The sequence below is a fragment of the Columba livia genome, chromosome 20 (genome assembly GCF_036013475.1).
Source record: "Columba livia isolate bColLiv1 breed racing homer chromosome 20, bColLiv1.pat.W.v2, whole genome shotgun sequence".
Lineage (NCBI taxonomy): Eukaryota > Metazoa > Chordata > Aves > Columbiformes > Columbidae > Columba > Columba livia.
Window position 1 is genome coordinate 2,652,313 of NC_088621.1, and position 22,840 is coordinate 2,675,152.

The following is a 22,840-nucleotide window of genomic DNA, read 5'->3' on the forward strand; positions in this document are numbered from 1 at the left end:
GTAAGATTTATTGGCTTAAGCTCTAGGAAGAGCTTTTTCCTTATTGTTAGTCTCCTCATTTCAATCTGACAGCACACAGGGGCCTCTACGTGGCATAAATCTAATTGACTCTCATGAAAGGCCTAAAGACACAACCAGCACTGCGTGAAGTAAATAAATACCAGTGTCCCTAAGGCTGGAGGGAAAGGAGCTGCCACGGAAACCGGGGAAAGCAGCAACGGCTGTTTCACTGATCCCAGGTATCCCGAAGCAAAGTGAAACAAGCAGCTCTGAACTGCTGACAGTGCAACATTAAAGTTTTAGTAGACTGAAAACGTGAAGTATCAAATCAAGCTATGATTTTTTTGAATGTGTTTTGTATTAGAACAAGTTCTTTAGCACATTCTTTTCAAAGGCTGTACCTGGTCAAAAAGTGAAAAAGCTGCTAGGGCCAAGATTGAAGAAATACTGTTCATGTTGTAAAAATCACCGGGACAAATGACTGGCCTTTGTGCTTTTAACCATTCTGTATCCCCTCCCGGCACTCAGAGATTTAACTTTAATCAAGTCAGCAGCTCTGCTGAGAGAAGTTCATGCTAAGAAGCCTCCCCATTCCTTCAGTAACAGTTTGAAGTTATCGATGAAGCGTACAAGAGAAACGTTACAAACCTCACACACAGAGATGAGACTTTAAAAGATGTTTCTTAGGCAGACGGCTGCACTGCGTGACTTCTGAGCTCCCGTCCGCACCTCTAAACATTTATATGCTACTGATGTTCAATGAAAACAGTTGGAGATGGATGAGCAAACGGTCAGATGAGAGATACCAAAATGTCAGACAGCCTACCGACTGTTGTTGCCATGAGATCCAACAGTCAACATCAGTCTGATAAGCTATCCGACAGGATGGTACGGCCATGGACATGGCACGGCGGTTGGCAACACAAGAGCGACACTCAGGCGGGATTGCACAAAATACAGAGTCTCACACCTTCCTCGAGATCCGCCCTAACCTAAAACCTAAATCTAACCTGAGCAAAGCCTAACCTGCTGTGTCCTCATGTGCCACCTTTTGGCAACACTAATTGAAAGTCAAATTAATTCTTGTTACTTACCCCTAGGATAAAAATAAAAAACAACAGTTCAAAAATTAGAGTAATAACACACGTAGAGGAGCAGTGGAATGGAAACTACTAGAGAGGGAAAAGACCCCCTGTAATTTTGGTTATGTTCCTGTACATCACAACTGGCACACACACTGATTCATAACAATGTCTTTAAAATATCTGCTTTTTAAAGCCTAAGTTTAAGGTTCTGCTGAGTTTGACACCAAATCTGTTTTCAGCTGGAATCTTTCCTCTTCCCCCCCTTCTTCTCCTTCACTGCCCGTGGTGCTGTGATCACTGGCAAACATCTGAGAAGGGTTTGTTGTAACAAATATCGCTAACTAGTGAACTTGTCTGTTGTAGCCAGTGAGCCACACTTTGAGCCAGTGATACGCCTTCTAATTCCTCTGCTAAGAAGTTCTTAAGAAAAAAGAAAAAGGAAAAATAAAGAACAAAGGGCTTCAGCACCATTTGTGCAGGAAGGATGAGTAGAGCATGCGATTCATGGGATTAAGGCTTAATAAAGAAACTGAGCTTACAAAAGTGGAGAGGGAAAGAAAACAGCTTAAAAAGACTGACACGAATTCTGGAATGATCAAAGATGACTTTATAAAGTTTAAACTTCATTCTAAATATACAGAATAAAAAATGTCAACTTCAGCATTTTGACAAGGATCGGCTCTGGTAACACCAGGAGGTTCCAGAGGGCGGGCGGCTCGTCCAACCGAGAGCACGTGCAACGCAACGGGACACCGAGAATTCCGGCGGAGCAGCCTTACCATGAGGGACATGCAACGGGTTCTATCCAGCCTGTAGTCATTTATATACACTGGGATGGTCTTGAAAGTGATGAAAAAATAGCAAAACAGCCACCCTTCAAAATCAAACGTTACCCTCAGGTCAGTCTGAAGTTAAATCAGGAAATGGAGAGTATTAAATCACCGGTTTTGGAAGTAATTTGGGTGGACAATATTTGTGTCAAGCTCCATTTAACACATTGTCCGTCCCATATAACACAACTCAGACATGTAAAGCGTCAATACCTTACCTTAACATTTATAAGTTTGTCAACGAAACATCTGCTCTAATATCCAAATTACTTTCAAAATTAAAGAAAAACTTGCTCTAGTTGAAAATTGATGTTAAAAAGTTTTCCCCTGTTTTGAATAATGCTGATTTTTAAACATATGGAAAGATGTTTCATTTCTCGTGTCTGCTAAAACCCATTCCAAGGGGTGTTTTCCAAGCTCATTTGGTTTTTTCTTCAGAGTACATCTTCTGTTGCTGTCGCTTGGCATAGCTCTGGGCCATGGAGTTGATTATAGATAAGATAAAATAACAAACCATGACAATCACCAATTTTTCAAATATCCAGGATAGCCAGTTTTCCCCCTGAAGAGACAAAACAGAAGAAGGAAGAAACTCAAGATTAGTGGACAATGGAGCATTCTCCATTTTCTGGGCGAAAGGGAAAAGCCCAACCTTATTATGTAATTTATCAAATTAAAACCAGGAACCGAGTGCGAGCTGACAGGATTCCTGCAGCTCTCTCTGAAAAGCTGATTTTAGTCCCGTCAAAGACAAAGCAGCCGGGTTTGCCAAACGCACCGCGGGGCAGACGATGAACCCTGATCATTACTGGGGTCCTGGCAAAGGGATTTATTTATTACTCCTGGTGTTGTCTCGTCTGCGCTAACAATTCAGAGTTCAGACTGTCACTCCCTGTCACGTTCATTGCAAAGAAAACAATAAGGTCACTGGTTAACAATGGTTTTTTCCTAAACCGTGTTCTCTTCCCGGTAGTGTCCGACCCTGCTGGTGTCACCAGAATTCACCGATGACCCCGGCACTTCCAGCGTTTTCCGGGCTGCTCTGAACTTGTGTTCTTTGTCAAAGGAGGGCAGCAGCGCACTGCACAAAACCCACTCCAATGTGCACAGAAGGAATCTGCATATTTGGTTAGTCCAGCCTGACCCTCCCTAATTTCGTCTCTTTTTTGGTAAGAAACGGGCAAAGAAACGTTTATAAGAGCCTCCGGTATTAAATGTGAAGTGTGAGTTAGATGAATGGATTTTATCTAAAAATGCCTCGGTACCCTAAGGAATTTCATGTCCAAGTTGCTGTCTCCACTGAAAATTCAAGGTATGTTTTTTAAAGGAATTTGTATGAAAGGGCACTTCTGCCCCTTTGTACCAGCTCTACACATTAATTTCTTTTCCTTTCGAACACTAAAGACTTGGAGATTTTGTTTCTCCTATTGGCCACTAAGCCACAGACCCCACTGGCTTCTCAAGCATTGATGCTGCACACAGTTTGCTACCATTTCACATGCAAATGCAACTTTGTGCTTAAATTTCTCTCTCAAAGTAGGCACTCTGATACAACGGCAAGACTTTGGTCTTGCTTTATCATTTTCATTATTCTCCAAGAGGTTTAAGTACAGTTTCATAGAGTTACAGAATTATTTTTAAATTCCCAGGTTGCTTTTTTAAATGAGGTTTTAATCTATTTATTCCCTGCAAACCTTGGAAAAACAACCAAGATTTCCATGGGTAAGGTGCTCAGCGAAAAGGCAGCTGAAGCGGCGAGGCAGAGCAGCTCTTACCTGCGGCACGGCACTGTCAGGTCTGTGGTGAAGTTTGATCCTCTGAGCTTCCAAATATTCTTGAAATGGCTTCTGAAGAGAAGGACCTATACTTGGAATAGCACTGGTGCAAAGTTCATCCCAGAGAACAAGACAAAATAGGAGAGAAAAAAAAAAAAACACAAAAAACATAGTTTTTTTTTTTTAAACTTACCACTTATACCCAAACAGAATAAAGTTCAGCCTGAGCTACAGGCAGCTCAGAAGAGCATTGATTGCTACTGGAGAAAACAACCACAAAATAAAGCGTATTTCATCTTTTTATCTGATGCTTCTGCAAGGGACGTATTTCCCCAGATCCTCAAAAAGTGCTTAAAAATGAAAATACTGCAGGGCTGCTGGTCCGGCAGAGCGGAGCCGTGAGCCCGAGCATTTCCTTGGCAGCAGCCGCGGGGGCTGCGCTGAGAATGAAATGAATGACTTCGGAGAAGTCCCACATTTATCACCAGCAGTTCCTGTAAGAACTGGTTTGAACCGATTAATAAGGAAATGACTTGTGCTTGTGTCATCCCTCCGTTAAAAAAGAAACTGCTCGCCCTATGACTTGCCCCTATCTCCTCCGAGGAGACGGCCCCTTTCTCAAACTAAGTCCTTATTAGGACAATCTGTGCGTCATCCTTCCCCACCAAGAATGCATGAGCAAATTCTGCAGGCGCCTCCCCCAGTCAGTGATTAACAAAGGAACAAAGAAGGAACTATGAACCCTGCTCTGAATCATGCCCTGGGTTATGGCAGATGACTTGCACTAAAGCTACAAGCCGTCCGTAAACACCTTGTTCTCACATGAACGTTCCCCAGAGCACGGACGCAGTTTGGGGAGAACAAACTCTGCAGCGTGGAGGTGTTAACGCTGGACGGACTCACGGCAGCTCCTAACGCAGCCAGAAACACCCTCGCTCATTTTTATTTAAACCTCTACACACCGGGATGTTTGGCAGGAGGTCCAAGGAGCTTTAATAATTGTCATGACACTTAAAACCCCAAAGCCTTAAATGCTGTGCAGGAGAAATTACCACGGGGTGAGCGGGTGCGGTGAGAACAGACACACAGCCACAGGCTGACCCACGGACACCAACAGCCCAGCTCCAGCTGGAGAGGTCCCGTTGCTGACAAACATCACTTGAATTCCAAAGAGAACAGACACATATTTTTAATTTAAATATATTAATATGGTCTTCTGCATTTAAAAAGTCACCTACATTTTAAAACTTGGGTTTTTGTTCTTTACAAAATGACTGCAGGAGGATTTAGTAAAACACTCTGGACACCAGGACACCGTTACAAACCCAAGGACTGAAGCAGGGCTACATCTTTCTGTTATTTTCCTCAGTGTCCCGATTTGACACAATATTCCCTTTTCAAGGCTAAAGGCCAATTAAAAAATAACACCTTTCTAATCTTAAGAATGTATGAAAATGCACAGACTGAGGAACCAGAGTAGCTCACTCCTCCACTCAGCCCATTGCCATCAATAGCCAGGGGCAAATAACTTTTTTGAACAAATATACAAGAAAAAGGTTGCAGCCCTCCTGATTCACCACCACAGTGATACAAACGGGCGAGTGAATTCTGTGCCTAGACTGGTAAAATTTCAGACAAAAAAAAAGCAGAGGGCAAAGCATCTATTGGACATTTTACACGAGAGAACGTCTATTTCACGGACTATTTGAGAACCGTCCCTTCCAAAGTCGACTCATCCCGGTGCAAGTTCTGCTCGTGACTCGCTGATGATCCCTACGAGTCACCGTTTTAAAACTCAGTCCCGTTCTGAGGTTTCTTTTCTTTTTCAAACGACACTTGAAAGCCCAGAAAAGCTACTGGAAGGTAATAGTTTACTTTTCAACTTCTGCATGATTATGAAATGCGGAATATTTAAACGATGAGAGATGAACGATTAACAGAATGGTTGCTCAAATGTCTCCGCTTTTTCCTGAAAACTGAACTTAGTGCCCAATTAGCATTAAACAACAGAACAAAGACATGAAAACCCGTTCAGTCTCAAAGGGATCCTGGTGCATCAGCACTCTATTGTCAGGTTTTTATTTCATTAAAATTATTCAGTTTGATTTTTGTTTTTCCTCCTATAAGCACGAGTAAGAGTTAAGTGCACATTCATTTTATTGAAGCTGTTTCGAAGAACTGTAAGATCCTGAACACAAGGACCTTGGGTTCTAAAAGTCTGAGGTATTTTGGGCATTTATGGAGACTTTAATACTTAAAAAAAGTTGCATAAATAAGGAGTAAATCGAAGCAGACCAACGTCTAGAAAACTCATGAATCCACAGTACTAGGAATAAAATCCTTGAAATCCCATTTCAGTGGGACAGTATTAGTTACTTGGTGTCTTTTGACAAAATTCAATCATTTAATCAACCAGCTCATATATGTAGCCAGCACCCAAAGCACAAATAGCATCTTCGATCTGCAAGTCTTTAAAAAATCAGTTTCTGTTGTATTTAATTACTAGTGGTACCTCCAGTCCACAAACCTCCAAGTTCCACTGGCCAACCCTGTTCTGAGCAAAGAGGGGGAAGATTCGGGCTCAGTTCTCAAGGATTACAGGTACCCATGAAAAAAGGGACCGATTTGCATCATAATTCTGCACCACTCAGCAAGGACTTGGAGATGCACCTTGAAACCTGCTGTGGTTTGGGGAGCCTGATCAATCCACATGGACTGCAGAGGGGAAGGTGCTGGAAGAAAACCCACTTTGGGGAATAATCTCAAGCCAATTCCTTGCATTTTCCTTTGAGAATCGAGTCTATTGTCTTTCAAATACAGAATATGAAAGGATAAGAAAATAAAAGGACCTTAGTGCCCAACAGAACTTGGCTTTGTAGTCTCTATCTACCAAAACAAAACACACAAAAACCCCCAAACACAACCTGCTGGCCCTTCTTAAAGGCTTGAAACATCCTCCCAGTGAGCTGCTTAATGACTTCAATTAAAATTTTAAAGTCACTCACTAGAAGTTGTGTGTCAAAATAAGCACTGAAATACAATTCACTAGTTGCTGTCGTTGTTATTAAATTTTGCAGTAAGCGGAGCAAGGGTGCGCTGCTGGGAGAGCTGCTGCTCTGGCACTTCTGGCCTTTCCACCGAAAAACAAAGGGACTTGCTCCAGTTTTACAATGAGATTCAGAAAAAAACGCTTTGGATTTTGTTTCTTTTATTAAAAATACCTCTGAAGAAATTTTGATTCAGAAGGAATTTCAGAGATCAGTATTAAACACCAATTTTTGTTTTAATCCATTCTGATTATCTGCTAAAATGAAATGTTTCACAAGGAATTGAAACTGCTGGGGACGTTTTCTCATTTTTAGGAGGCTTCTAACAGCAAATGATTAAGAAGCCAATTAAGCAGTTCTTAAACTGCATTGATTTTGATGGAAAATAAAAATATGAATAGGAAATGCGGTGGCATTCAGTTCTGAATTTCGTACCCTCAGCAGCAGCTCACAGGAACAACTGGAGTCAGTCTCCCAGTTGTGATGATCAAGAAACATTAAGCACTGCAGGTCTAAAACGATGGAAATCCCATTTTAGCGTGGAAATAATCATCTGAAGGGAAATAAGAACCGTAATAATCGAAGAGATGGAGCAAACAGGCGCCCAGGCTGGCCCCCCCCAAACCCTGCTTGGAAAGGTGATGCAATATTGAGTCACAACCCCGTTTTATGGCTGATCTCTCTAATATCCACAGCTGGTAATTTGGAAAAACCGTTTAACTGTTAAGACGGGGATTGATTTGTCAGGCTCTGACACGCAGGCTCTGTCCCCGGCCGGCCCCTCGGGGCTGGGGACAAACACCAGCACTTACATTTTGCTCAGATCCAGCTACTTGGGCTATAGAAAAAACATCCTTTTAGGAAATGCCAGCGCTATGATTCCCCATGAAGACAACAGGGAAAGACATTTTGAAACAACAGAAAACCCAGCGAAGAGGCAAATGTCACCATGAGCTTTGTCAGCACAAACCCCCGCAGATGGTCAGGATCTTGCCCAAGGCCAGAGATTATCTCCTGCTCCAAAAAAAGGGACTTAAGTGGCACTGAAGAATGTGACGAAGGAGGAGGTGCTGGGATGGAGTTTTCCCTCCCGGGACCTCCAGCTCTTTTAAAATGATTTATTTAAATCAGAATTGCTCCTGACAGCCAGGCCGGAGCAAAGGCTTTCACCTTCCAAACCAGGATGCGAAACGTCATTAAATCATCGCGCCCAAACCCGGTTCCTCCCACCCACAGTTGCTCTGTGGTACATTCACAGTTCTACGTCCCCCTGTAAGAACACAAGAACCGTCCCGCAGCTCAAAAGCATTTAGAGGCATCTCATGGGGTTATTTCAGCCACCCCTCCCTTGAATTAAATGGGTTTGCTCCATCACGGTACCAAATTCTGCAGCTTAGTTTATGAACCACTGAAAAATAGATCCCAGCAGAAATATTTGTATGCCAGTGGACAATTAAAGCTGATTAATTAGCGTGCTGTTCACCGCCTCCACAGAGCACCTTTCTTCCTGCAAGTCAGCTGAACCTGCAATGGTTAATTTTTTTCCAGACAGTGATCTAAACAGGCTTAACGGTTAGTATTTTAATGAGCTGTCATTTCCTGTGCTGATAAAGATTCTCACAGTATTTAAACCATCCGCCTCCTGAGGCTCCGCCAGCACCAGCCCCTGGTGACTCAGTGGTCCCCAGCCCCACAGTTGCTGCAGCAAAGCCGGACTCAGCTAAGCCGGACCCTGCTCCCAAGGATCCTCGTGCTCCAGCCTGCAGCTCCTCTCAGCGCCACTGGGGCCTCAGCACGTTTGGTGAAACTCAGATGTGATCTGCGTTCAGAAATTGCACAAAATAAATCTGGTTCGTGGTCAGGATCAGCAGAAACATTTTGGGGGTTAAAAGGCTACTTGGCAGATTCATTTGCTTTATGAGATGAAGGAAAAAAAAACAACCCATTTGAAGATTCCTAGACTAAAACTGTTACACGTTTGACATCATATATATCTGCAGCTACACTCCAATACCCACGTTAACCAAGCTGCCTGCAAAACATTTTTTCCTGGGACATTCTGTTACGTTAAAATCAATGCTTTCAAAAATAGGAATTGCAACATCTCTGTACTTCTGGTTCTTAACTCTGCCCAATATTCCTCTTGGTAAGGAAACTTCTATTTAAAAGATACTGCACTATTTCTGCACATGATTTAGTAAAAAAGCTCGCTTGTTCAGAGTTAAATCCTACAAGCCTTTTGCAAATAAACTTTTATAATTCTGTTGTGACCCACTGGAAGGTTTTCAACACCAAACTACTCCGATTTCATCCACATCTGTGGCCCTTTCAAGGCGCTAAAGCCTTTTTTGTGCAGAGCTGATCCGTGGTGCACAGGCTGATTCTGAGGGCACAGCGCCACAGGTTTCTGATGCACCCATGGGAGGAGAGTCCCTGATTTATTGTACCAAGAAACGCCAGGTGGATCAGTGTAACCCTCTCAGCAGACTTTGCAGTCACTGCTCGGTTATCCATGTTCTCAGCTACTTCAGGTTATTCTCGGTTGAATTCTACTGCACAGGGTTTATTTTAAATATTGATTGGAACCTATTTTTAAAATATCCTTTAATGAAGACGGTGGAAGCAGCGGGATGAGCCGGCAGAGCCCGCGCCGGGTCAGACCCTGCCCAGGGCCCCAAAACCACAACCACAGGGGAACCCAAAAAAGGCTCTGCCTACTACGCCAGGACAACTGATTTTTCATGCAGCCCTTTCTATCAACAGTTTCTTGACTTATAACCTAAACCTACATGGTAAATTATTTTTTGGAAAAAAATATACAATCTTTAAGCAAAGTTTCCAGTTACATCAGTCACCATGATTTCATTTGTACTTTTTTTCATGAAAGGAACATCACGCTCCTTACGAGAATCAACCGAGATTAAGTTGCGAAGCAAAGAATTATGGCACAATAAATAGCAGCAAACTGGTTTGTCAAGGCAACGGTTCAAGTACCTGTTACCAAAAGCTGTTTCCCTTTGAGACGTGCGATAACCCACCCGGGCCTGCACAGCTGGGGAGCAGGAAAATGGTCCACAAAACCCACCAGGTCCAGGAACCCTTCAGAAGCACCGATATTTTAGGTAGATTTTGAGTTTGTCCAATTACACTTCTCAGCGTTAACACTTCTCACCCACAGAACATGGCACTACAAATTTACTTTTAAAAACCTGTGGAAGTATGCAATTAATTTTTTTACATGCACTTCACCAGTTTCTATTTAAACTTCCATTTAGTTTATTGACTCAGATTATTAATTGAACAGATTGGTCTCCACTTCTCTTAACCCAGCAGGCTCAGTCCAGGCAGCAGCGAGCGTCCCTGGGGCAACACCAGCATTTCTCAGCGCTCGTAACTCTCATTCAGACCTTCTGCTTCTACCTGGTTCATCATTAACTCAACAATCAGAGGGAACCTCTGCCCAGGGGTGGGATCTACCCAAAAAAGACACAGCCACCACTTGCCACTGAAGTTCAGAGGCTTCCGAGGTGAAGGCCACGAGCTGTCTAACACTATGTAAAATATATTTATGAACTTTTTGATGTCTACTGTAAGTTCTCAAGTCATTAGCTCATTTTCACAAAACACACACAGAACATGCTAAATTAAAAACAGAAAAACATTTTTTTCTTTCTCAACATTTACCCAGAATTGATGGTAGACAATCCATCTTTTTTTTTCTTAAATGGTGTGTGCTTTGAGAACTATTTCTTTAGTAGTTTTCTGGGAATTCTTAATCCACGTTTGAAACTGCCACTTCAAAGAAAATATGATCATGCTTAAAAGCAACGTGCTCCGAGTGGCTTCAGAAATAACCCTGCAGCTGCAGGTACAAAATTAAACGGAAAGATTTAGGAGCCAAAAGAAAACCCACAACACACGTGATAATGAAACATTTCACATTTGCTGGGTTGGGCCCAAAACCAGCAGGAGGGCATTTCACGGGGATGGGCGGCAAGGTCGACTCTTTGAGTGACAGCAAAACTCTTACACATCATCTTTCCTCACAAAAGCTTATGAACGTAACGCAACCCGAGAGAAAACATGATCCCCTCCTCACGCTGGAGACAGCAATAGCACAACTTCAAACTCTTCACTGGTAGAACAGGCTGGTCATTCCCAGTCCCCAGCTCTGCTTTCAAACCTCCCGCTCGCTCCAGTTTCCCAAACCCATCCCCGTTCCCTTGTCCTCCCCCAACAGGACCTGCTGCCCCTTCCCCATCACACGAGCTACCGCTTAAATGTTTTCTATTCCTGCCACATTTATATTCCTTTTATTAATTTAATATAAGGAGTACTTGAAGATCCTTTGTAACAGACACTAGAGAAAATTGTAAAACCAAATAGCCCAGGAAGGGGCACAAACAGCTCTGGGGCCACAGGCTGGCTCTGCAGGTGAAGCGTTTCTGCTTCTTGAATGAGACTCATGTAGCTATCGAGAAATTCTCTCTGGCTTGTAAAATCCAATATTCTCAGACTTTATCTCATTATTTAATCTCTCCAGATTTTAGTCACCCTGTATATTAATCTTCATTACTTTGAAGTGTTGTGCTTAGATGTTTCTTATTGTGTAAGAGCAATGTCCCAGACAAGTCATTTTGTTGGAGAGAATTTGATGAAAATAAAGTTACTGACCACTAAATAGATCTATATTTTAATTTAATAAGAAGGGTTTAATGCAAGCTATTGTTTAACATATTTTATACTCCGTTCTGAAAGAAATGGATGAGGTAACGCGAGCAGACGGCTTGAGAAAAGTCAAGGATATTGGGACATTCCAAAAATCCAACTGTCTCCCGAGAACATTTTTTAACTCTGACATCAACCATCTAATAAAATCAGAATCCAGCAGAGGTCTTGTGAATGCATTCGAAGTAATTTGATGCAAAATTATCTCCAAGACAGATGAAGTAGGAAAAAACTACCAGTTTTGGCTCCAAGATTTACAGGGGGGTAAATGTCTGAGCTGTACCTGAGCGAGGAGCAGAGCAGATCAGGCGGGAAACTGCCCGGTGTGACTGACACTATGAAAAACTAACTAATCATAGTTAAAATAGACACATTTCTTCCCCCCCCCTTTTTTTTTTGGTAAAGAATTTTCAAAGCAACAAATGAATTTTGAAGTTTGTTACAAACCAGACACCCAATCAGAAGGTCAGGAAGTAATAAAGTCGGGATTTGTTTCAGTAGGGAAATGGCCTCGAATGTTCCTTTGACACCCCGTTTTCTTTGTACAGCATTAGCGCTTGGAGTTCACATATTTTAAAGGGAATGATTTCCAGACATTCCTCCCCTGAAACTGTTCTGGAGGGGTGTGGCTTTTTGGCTTTTGTGTGAAAATAGTTATTAGAGTTTGGACAGCAAAGTGTCGATCGGTTTGCCCCATATAACAAGGGAAAGACCTTGGAAAAGTAGAAATGCCTTAGACTTTATTTTATGGATCCATATTTTAAATGTATTTGGTAGTTCAAATGATGGAAGGTATTTATTGCCATCTTGGGACGCTGCACAAATCACAACACTTCTTTCATTTTTGTCACAGGATGACACGACAACACTGAAGCACAAACCAGCCTATCGCACCTAAAGTGTGGTGATTCTAACTGGAAGAGCTGTATCGTATTTCTGGTGAAAGTCAACCCACGACTGACCTTCAGGGCTATTTTATCTTTCTTGAAGTACCTGAAGCCTTTGAGGTGAGGAATGAACTTGCAAATAAGACCTAAATTCTGTGTTGGCCAAAGCTCAGCGCTTGGAACCAAAGCCCAATTTTCAGCACAACTAATTTGACTCCTCTGGTATTTTTTTTACTTAATGACTAAAGGTATTACAGTGTTCGAGAATTACTCACCCGATTAGGGCCACCATCTGCTCCACTATATGTTTGCTGAATGTTACAATAACGAAAAGTTTCTGTAGGAAGGAAAACATCAGTTAGAGAAACACTCAATGAAAAGGGAAGCAGAGACAATGGGGGATGACAATTCATGTTCCTTTCCACCCACTCCAGAGCTCACACCCCCTTTGCCCTTCTCTTTCCTTTCAAAATCTTTAGTTTTCAATACTCTCTCCAAAAAGAGGCAGCAGAGAGAAACGTTTACTTTATTATTCTACTTCCTCACAGATTTCATTCCTTGCCATGTTTTTGTAGCCTGTGTTTCTAACCATTCGCATCCTCCCCAAACTGAAATTCCCAGAAGCTCGAGGTCACTTTACTCCGTCAACAATGTTTTAATGGAAAAACAGTCATCACCGTGCAGAGAAATCCACATCCCCTTACACAAACACATATACTTAAAGATCACAGTAGTGAAAATAATACATCTTTTAGTCCCCTGGTTGATCTACTTCAGACAGAAACGTAACAAAAAGTACTTAGTGAAGAACAACACGAGAGCCATTGGGTACCTGACTGTTCAGAAAAACTTAGATTGCCAAAAAACTTAGCAGTGTCTAATGCAATAGACTATTGGAAACAGAATAATTTCAATTTCACGTAGCTTATTTTGTGTAAAATCCAAATGTTCCTAATTTTACCAGTCCCTTCTCTTCTAACACAAGCTGATTCTGTGAAAACGCTGACACACTTTAAAAGAGACACTTGAAATTTTAGGCAAGCACCTTGAGCTTGTGATTGCCAAATGCAGAGTATTAGGTAAGGCTCTGAGTTAGCGAGAAAGACTGGACATACTCTGAAATCAGGCTCTTTCAAAATAACATGGGCTGAGGATACAAAAAATTGCCGAGCATGGACAATTCGCCCAGAGACGGACCTGCAGACCAGCGGGGTTTTCTCTACACGCTCAACCGAGATAAAAGGGAGCATCTAAAAGTGCCGCTTAACCGGTAAAGGCTGGTGGCCGCGTTCTTTGAAATGAGTATTTGTTAGCAAAAAGGCAAGTTCATTATGAGTACGAAGTCCTTTCAGTCTGGTAAAACCCATAGGTAAATAACTTGGCTAACCACCAATTTCCTGAGCGGTGTAGGCAGCGAGCTCATTAGTTTGTAGCTATAAATTATTCAGTTGCCTAAGTTTTGAGCATAAGAAGCCTAGCAGGTCCTTTATTGTAAATCCTTTGCACCAAATTAATTTCCATTACTTCAGGCCGGGGAGGGAGATTCCAGGATTCGTTACGAAGTAACACAGTGTAACAGTAAAACTTCTTCAGCCCAGAGCCCTAAGGGAGGTTTAGTACTTGCCTGGATGTGCATTTTAATTACTGCTTTCCCAATCAAGGTTGCACCAAAGAAGGTCCAGAAGGGAACCAGAAAGTGTCCACACGTTATCCCGGCCAGGTCAAACAGGGGGTTTGGAATCTGGGGAGTGCAAGGGAAAGAAGTTCAGGAATTGCTGCCCTGGAATGCGACAGACTTTGAAACTCTGAAAAATGAACATTTTCCCCTTATTCAACTTGATCCAAAGCTCTTGTATCTTAATACTTACAAAAATGTTAACGTCACACCACATAACTTAAGTCTCTGGGATTCTGCTAGACAACATCGGAGACAATTCCATTCTCATGGTCCCTCCTTACCCCCGGATTTTAAACAAGCTAACAAAAAGCTTTCCCTGTGCAACGCACAGAAACCACAGCAAAGCCATTTTGAGTGATTTATCAAATTTCCTCCCTGACAAGCACATCCCTCTTGGACGCCAGCGTTCAGATGGTCCCCAGCGACTTCCATCTGAGAAAGTACATTAAAAACTGGCATTTATAGTCATATGTATCCAGTTTAAAAGCACTGATTAGATTTTATTAAGCATATGCATTTCATTTAAAAGTAAACCTTTTTTTTTTTTTTTAATTGTTAAACTGCTGGCTTGCCACTTGGTATTGTGATACTATCTGTAAAATATTTCTGAAATTAAACCAAGAAAGTGTCCAAATTCCGACCCTTCACACTCCAGGCACTACGAGGGCAGACGGTCTGAGTAACGCGCGGGCTGTGTGTCACTCACAGTAGCAGCACATTACTGGGCTCAGATCCTGCAGTATTTGTGGTGTTTGTTACATAAACACAAAAATAAAGAGCGTAGATTGCCAAAGACCCCGTAAAAGATAGTAACTTTTCAACTGACTGCATGGAGGTCTCTGAGAAAGCTGCTGAGGGTTATACTTGGCTGTTATAGACCAGCAATTCAAATTTATGAGCACCCACAACAGCACCTGCATAGGAAGGAATCCGAAACGGTCCCTAATCGTGGCCCAGAACGGTCTCTAAACATGCTCCGCTTCAACTAAAATGGTTCTTTCCCCATGACAGCTGTGCTGGGCACAGGAGGCTGGTAAATTATTGACTTAGACCACAGGCAGATAATTCTCCTCTGCGCCAAGTCTGCTCTGGGTCTCAAGTTTGCTCTTTGTTGGTCGGAGTTTTCTTATAGGTTCACAGTACATTTTAATTACTGCATTACTATCACCAGAGAGGGAGCAACACGCTTTAGGTAGGAATAACTGTGGGCATCATCAATACATCAAACGTATCACAGTGAAAACTTACTCAACGAGTCCACATGAGGGTATATTAGCAGGGCAGCGAGGTTTTCTCTTTGTTTTTGAAAAAACACATAGACAGAGTGCTGAGAGTTGCCAAAAAGCCCACAGAGACAGGAGGGCAGATTCTCACAAGTCACAGCGAGGATCTTCCAGGGCTAATTCTCGCTCTGTTCGCTCCCTGGAGCTGCCCTTACATAGGAACTAAGCCCCAGACAATAATATGGCTTTCTTATTGCCCCTAAGCATTACACTTGGTTGACTTCACTGGATAAACTTGCAAAGCTTTAAATTCAATTTGCCTGTTTTTACACAGCACTTCGAAGCCACTGCCTGACAGAACAACCTGTGGCTAGGGCAGTAACTAAAATACTGTCCAAAATCCAGAAGTAAGATCACAATTATAATGGGAGCAAGTAAAAACAACACCTCTGAGCACACACAGAAGCAGCAACAAACAAGAGAAGCCCTGAAGGAAAGTCCTGAAGCTCACAGGTGGACACAGGAACACAAGGAGCACACGTGGGGGCTGCCTTCCTCACCTACTGATGCAACAGAAACCTACAGCTTCGCATCCCTGTGCTTTTTCAATGCCTCTGCCACACTGAACCTCACCCTTTTTCCTGCTGCTCTGCACTTATTCTGTAAACACACTTACAAACCCTGCGATGAATTAGTGATTCCTCATCCCACCCCCAGCCCGGGGCAGCCTATATAAGCAGAAGGAAGCTGGAGCTCAGAGCACCTTGAAGAACAGCACAGCAAGAGGTAAGAAGTTAAGCAAATGTTTAGGTATTAGTAAGCAGGAACTACAAAGAGTTTACACATCACCTCTCATATTTACCAACTCCTTCCTCATGTTCTCCATTTCTCCACATTTCACCTTGTCCAGCCAGGGTAACTCATCCCTCCCAGGACAGAGCAGCCCGTGGGGCGATGGCTCAGGACGGGGACTGCAGGGTCATGAGTCAGAGGCAGGGAGGGAAGGAGCAGCCTAAGAGCTTGCAGGGTGGAAAGGCTGAAAGAACAGCTTGTAACCTATGTCCCCACTCTCAACATTAAGAGAGTTCAAAAGATTAGTAAATAGAAGTCGTATGCCAGCAACTATAATCAGATTAATTCTTTCCAGCTAACACACGTTACTTACATTTGAGCAAATAGTTCACATTGTCATCTCTACAATTTAGGAAACTAAGAGAGATGCTCGACAGGAGTGGAATGAATGGGGGGGGGGGGGGGGGGAGAAAAAGGCACACCATTCCTACCAGTCTGCATTAAGCTTCCAGAGAGATTTAAACCTCAAATGGTTTGATCTTTCTCTAGTCCCAAAAGAACAATATTATCTTGCTTAAAACAGCTTGTATCACCTCTTGCTCAGAGAGGAAAAAGAACCTACAAGTACTTTGTAGTTCATAGAGCCACGATTCTGAAACTGGCTTCCTCACTCTGCTCTCTCTGGTTCCCAGTGACCCAAAGATATCTCCAGAGCAGACTGGGGAGAATTACCGTGGACGGATATCCCAGTCAGAGCTTATACAAGTCATTTTCCACTCTTTCTGTATAACTTTGGATCTGAAGATGTCAAGTACTGTAAGCCATAGGACATAAACACCTAAAGACATGAGAATATGGTTCCAGCAGAATCTATAGGTAAGAATACAGCTCTTGCTATATCTCACCAGCCAATAATCTGGGCTGGGAAAGTCCCAAGGGGGTAACTGTCTGTGGGCTCATGATCCGATCTGCCAAACATGCACTAACGCCGAGCAGCCCTGTGCAAACACCAAAGGAGCATCCCTGCTCCAAAACAGAAATGAGTCTTAACATCTTAGTACAGCTTCTTGTAGTTTAAGCCCCCCTTACTGAAAGAAGCCTTTTGCATGCGTAGTGAACTGGCCTGTTTTGATCAGGTTTCACCACATGACACTGAACTACAGGATGAATTGCTTCATCTTTTGGAAAAAGGGGATCCCTTGCTGTACCATTCCTTTCCGATGGATTAAAAAGGAAACAGAACTGTTTCAAACTCATTATCTTCCAAAGAGAACTAGTGTCAAGAAGCCCACCAGTGAAGCCGAAGGAGGGGATAATCACTGTTAACTGTGCTTTTCTGCAGAATTCACTGTGTTTGGTACTAATCTAGTTTCCCCACGCTGTACTTGCCAGTACCACAGAGAACACAGAAACAGCAAAGAAGGTGTGATGATCCATCCGGACTCAAATAAAATAAAACCAAGTCACAGTTCCCAGCATTAATTCCCCTGCAATACGTTCAATCTGTTACAGAACCGAACTTACAGAAGCACAGGCCAGGATGCCGAAGAACCCGACCTTCTGCACCAGGTTCTGCACAGCCAGCTTAGCCCGGGAGGCAAAATCCTGCAAAGGAGAAAAGGAAGCATTAACGAGGGAAACCCCAAATTGTATGTGATCTCAATATCCTCCATTCTACGGCTTCCTAATTAGCACCTATCTCTTACATTTTCATAGAAGCCCTTTAGAATAGTCTGTCAGGGGTGAATTTGCCTTTCATCAGGATTAACATCTTGGGACTGTGAATGTCTCATTGCAAAATGGAATAAGTGAAATATTCGCTCTTTGTCGAAAACTTGTTTTTCTGTTTCTCTTCCAGCTTATGGACTTATAATGAACTTACAATAGCAGGTCTAGAACATGCCCACATGACAAGGAAAATACCATTTTTCATGCTTTTTAGCTAAGAGTGTGCATTGGGGCACAAACCGGTATAAAGAACAAAACAATGTAATTTACCAGAGAACTAAGTCCAAAAAATCTTGCAACATCCAAAGCAGTTCCTCCTCAAACTGAATTTTCCCCACCATTATTTCCAAGTTAGTAATCAAAACTCAAACAAGGTAATTAATATATGGTCACTAATACGGGGCAGCACTAATGGCTGAGGACAGAACTGAAAAGGATGCGAGATGTGCAGAGTGTGATCACACAGCTCCTAACCACAGAAATCAACTGGTATTCTAATTCCTTAACCAAATACAGAAGTATAACTATATCTTCAAAATGTCTCTACAAATTAATCTAAAATTAAAAGTGTGCTAAAATATAACAGTAACATTTACAAACCCAGAATTTTGGCTTTGAAAAGGTGAACTGAAAAAGTGGTGCCTGGTGTAGGAATTTCATAAGTCGCCTCCTCTTGTGCTCCACAACAAAACTGAATGTGACCATGACATTTTCAGTTCCTATTTTGTTCATTTCACAATGCTCGTGGGGTTATAACAATATTTTCACTTTTATAAGCCAATAAGGATTTTTTTCACAGCTCTATAAATCCCATTGTAAATTATCTTTAAAATAAAACACTACAATCCAATTATTTAAATAGGTCCATGACGTATTTCAATGGAGATGTTTCTATTCTCATGTTAACATATTTCCCCATTATCTTTGACTGCATTGCTAATACGCTGTTGTATGAATTTTCACAAGCTGGAATTGGAAACAAACTCTGTAGCAAGTGATCTATAAACTAATGCAGCTTGCAGCACAGCTGGTTTAATAAAATATAGTGTTATAATTCTATATCGATTGGCTGTATTCCTCTAGGATAAGCACAGTACAGCATTTTTCATCCACTTTTTAACAAATAAACAGCTTCCCTCACATTTCCAAACTGCTGCAAAATTCAAGGCTGCCGTAAAACTATTTCCCCCCCTCAGCTAAAACACACAGTTTTTGTTATAAAGACAATGATGACAGTGTTGGAAAAAAGTGCAACACGTTTATCTCTCAAAAAAACCCCAAACGAACACTGGGGTAAATTTTCCTCACTATTTTTTTTTTTAAGTTATTACACAGATTGCTGCTTCTTCGATATTTTTACATCCATTGTGTGTTACAAATGACTGCATGGAAAGCACAGCTGGAGTTCTAAAAATCTCAGCCCCAAATTTCTAATTTCTCTTTTTCAAACCAAATAAACCCAAACAGATAAATTAAGGACTTTTTTTCCCTATAGTCCATGATCTAATGCAATCACAACTAGGAATAACTGGCACGGTAATACACGCATCAGAATTGCAACAGAGCTACGTCTTTGCAATCTCAACATTTACTTTCATGAAAACAAACTCCGAAAAACTGTTTGGTCGCTTCCTTAAATTTCATTTTTCAAATCTCTGCAACATCTGCAATAATAAAAACCCCAACTTTAAAAGTTTTGTTTCATTTCTCGGAGAACACAATCATCAGTTTCACAACTCTTACCTATTTCACAACAGAATTTCTCTGTTAAAAGCCTGCACAGGGAACAATCTTTTCTCTATTTTTTTAAGCATTTGAAATAGAAGCAAAACAACTTCCATAATTTACTGCTTTAAATAAAGAAATAAAAGACATAAAAGTTCAGCTACTTACAGGCAAAACATTTTCCCCCAAAATTAAGGTATCTAGACTGGACTCGACTCCCAGCTAATCTGATTCACTCCCTAGAACATTTTGGGATGTTTCGGCTCCCCGTGTCCCTTTCAAAGATGATTCGTATTTTTGGTTTGGAAATGGGTTTCCTGTGAGTGCTACAATACAGGCGAAGGTTAAATGATTAAACATGACTTCATTGGGTTAATCATCAGATCTCAACAACTGCAATGGAAAGAAGAGGCAGAAAAAGGTCAGGCTGAACCACTGATTCACGAGGCTGGGCTGGCGGAGCTTTGCTCCACAGCCGCCGTCAGGAAAACGGGACGTTTTCTTGGTACCAGCGTTTCATTGTTACATGTTGCAAAAGCAAAAATAAAAAACCTCCCAAGCCTCCAAACCTAAAGGGACAATAAAGCACAATGACATGTTTCGCTGCTAAGTCAGATTTACCACACCGTTCCTCCTTTAAATACACGTGATGGTACATCTTTGGGTGTAATTTAACATCGATCGTTTATCCCTATTAAAAAGGAAGAAGGGACAACCCTGTCTTAATGACAAGGCTTCATCCCACCCCTGTTTTATTTTGTTTCCATCTATAATTTAAATCTCTCTTATTTCTCCCTCTGTTATCAGTAAGTTGCACGTGCTCTTCTGTATGTGAGTGGAACGTCTCACTAGGTTTAGTTAACAAGCTTAAGAAAAAAGAAACAATATCAATTTTTACTCTTTTCCCTCTGTAACACTGATTTGTTTTTAGAAAACAGAATGCTCACGATTTGTTATTCACGCTGAAATGGCAAAGCCTCTTTTTTCTTATTCTACAAGATCATTGATGGGTCCATAGCAAGTAACGAGTTGACAGTTACCAAGGTGCTCTGAACAACCAGCGGTGGATCGAATCCCATAGTCCCTGCAGGAGACACTTTATTGAAAGGCGGCACAGATGAGCCTATAACAATTATGTAACCTGTTTATTTACTACCATGAAGCTGCAACTGGTTTGTAGGAGCACCGAGCCACGACTCCCGTCACAAAGCAGCAGCGCTGACCACTGCCAGTCTTGGACAGAGATCATCCGGAGAGCCGAGGATGTGAAGCCCCGAAAAGCCTTTGAAGATGACGTATGAAGCTACCGTCGCAGATTATTAAAATTATAAATCCATTAACATTTAAAAAGCTGCCTGCAAAGACAGTGCTCCTTTTTCTGTAAAAATCTGAGTTATGTTAAAAATGAGCTGCACAATATTTTGTTTCTTCTGGCTTTCTATTACAACACAATGGAATCAAACACGACTTATGGGAGAATGACCATTTGTGGTTAGGCAATGAATTCTAGAATTTCAGAGGACCGGGAAGAATTATTAACTCATTGAAATAACGTATTAACTGCAGAGGAGCAGTTTTAAAGAAGCCAGACAGCTACCTATGGGCTGAGAGGTTACAACATCCATCCACGCTGAGAAAGCAACCGATCAGCAACGACGTTTAATGATCAACGCAGTAAATGGAGTTGAGATGAGGAGAACAGAAATCACTGCTTGTCACTACAAATACATCATTACTCAGTGACCAAACTGTTTCCTACCTCTCCTGCAAGACATCAAAGGTAACAGATCTCATGAGTAAGGTTCCCGTAAGTTGCAAGCAGGAATATTCTGACAGTGGTTCCTCTAAACACGTATGGAAAGGGCTGTGGCCCTGGATCTCTGCTCCAGCTTTCTCATAAATACTTCCAGCTTAATGCAAATAAGGGGCAAACTAAAAGGGGCTATTTCAGTCTTGATGCCTGCAGAGAGATAAGGTTTAAACTCACTTATCACTCAAAACTCTGGGAAAGAAAAGCCCTGTCCTGGAAATGGGGCAGTCAAAAGACAAAGTTACACCAGGTTTGCAAGGATTCCTGAGGGATTCCTAAGGGAAGGTGGCAGATCTCAGCGAGCACCCCAGTTCGATAAAGAAAGGTATTTACATACGACAGGCACAGGACAGACATTCCAGTTTAAGAGGGCTGGCTCAGATTCTAAGCTTGGGAAGGAAATAAATTTCACTTCACAAGAAGTCTGGGTTCTCCGAGACATTAAATTCAGGAAAAGGAATGGGGTGATCATATGGGAAAGTTAAAAGAGAAAAACACATCTGTGTTGAAAATGAAAGCACAGCTTTAGAAAGTACAATATGAAGAAGACTGAACCAGGGCCCTCGACTTCACAGGCTTCACCGAAGAACTGTGGAAGACAAGAGTGCAGTTCCTACAAAACTCACTAAACAGGCTGTGCTAGAGATCTGAGGACTTAGCGCCAGGAAGGTTTCAAACGATTCTTCAGAATATTTGTAGGCAAGGATGAGCACACAGGACATACTACGTACGAATCCCAAGTCAACAAGAAATCAAATATACAGAAGAATTCTTCTACCAGCTTTTCCTAGGACAAGAATACCGAATAATGCAGATTGTTGAGTCAAACGCACAGATTTATTTCCACATCTGTTTGTGTTCAAATTCTTGAGGTTGGTTGCATGTTAAGGGGTGATGCTGCAATCCACAAAGATAATCAGAAAGATGCTCATCTCTGGGACTTTGTAAACTCAGACATATGAGTAACTACAATTAGTTCTTGTGCCAGAAGAATTTTCCATAGAAAATACAGTTAAACCTGTTGTCTTCATAATCAGATTTTAAAACCGCCATGAGAAAGAAAAGATGTAAGAAACCACAGATAGAGCGGTGGGCAGAGCTGAATCCTTTGCAAGCCATATGGGAACAGAACATACCAGAGTGAAGTGTTCATTCCAACAGCAAGCTTTGCTTTCCCCGGTCATTTAATTTTACCTGTCTTGGAGTAAAAGTGTGAAAGTAAGAAGCCCAAGTAACGGTTCCACTGCAGTCAACCATCTCTGCATTAAACACACTTCACATTAGGAACTTCTAGGTATTTTCTTCATTAACCAACTGTACCTTGGTAAGAACATTTAATTTCCCTCTCTTCTCCCCCTCCCCTAAACCACCTCAGGAGCTTTAATTTCAAGAGTTTAGACTGTCACGATTCAGCACCATGCTCATGTTTGGAAGGACACACCGGAATGAACACCTATTGCACACCTCACCAAGGCAGTAGGCACCTCAAACTTACTGCCAGTGTTTTCCACAACCAGGCCTGAAGATCTCAG

At 41.9% G+C, this 22,840-nt stretch overlaps 1 protein-coding gene and 1 long non-coding RNA gene across 7 annotated transcripts in view; one reads left to right on the forward strand and one right to left on the reverse strand.

Annotated features, from left to right (window-relative positions):
* Positions 1–1,669: 1,669 nt before the first annotated feature.
* VMP1 (vacuole membrane protein 1) overlaps positions 1,670–22,840 on the reverse strand; it is a 58,768-nt gene continuing 37,597 nt past the window's right edge. For 5 of the 6 annotated variants that reach the window (XM_065036287.1, XM_065036289.1, XM_065036288.1 and 2 more), the window contains 5 exons: positions 17,570–17,650; positions 13,977–14,093; positions 12,628–12,689; positions 3,691–3,793; positions 1,670–2,477 (listed from right to left, as the gene is read on the reverse strand). In XM_065036287.1, the coding sequence (XP_064892359.1) occupies positions 2,334–2,477; positions 3,691–3,793; positions 12,628–12,689; positions 13,977–14,093; positions 17,570–17,650 (507 nt within the window). In that variant the 3' untranslated portion in view covers positions 1,670–2,333. Of the gene's footprint in view, positions 2,478–3,690; positions 3,794–4,483; positions 4,849–12,627; positions 12,690–13,976; positions 14,094–17,569; positions 17,651–22,840 lie in introns of those variants that run through there. The other variant, XM_065036292.1, reaches the window with a different exon arrangement.
* Positions 12,319–16,921, forward strand: LOC135575888 (uncharacterized). The gene is made up of 3 exons (XR_010467259.1): positions 12,319–12,472; positions 15,588–16,039; positions 16,738–16,921. It is a non-coding gene; the product is annotated as an uncharacterized LOC135575888 (long non-coding RNA).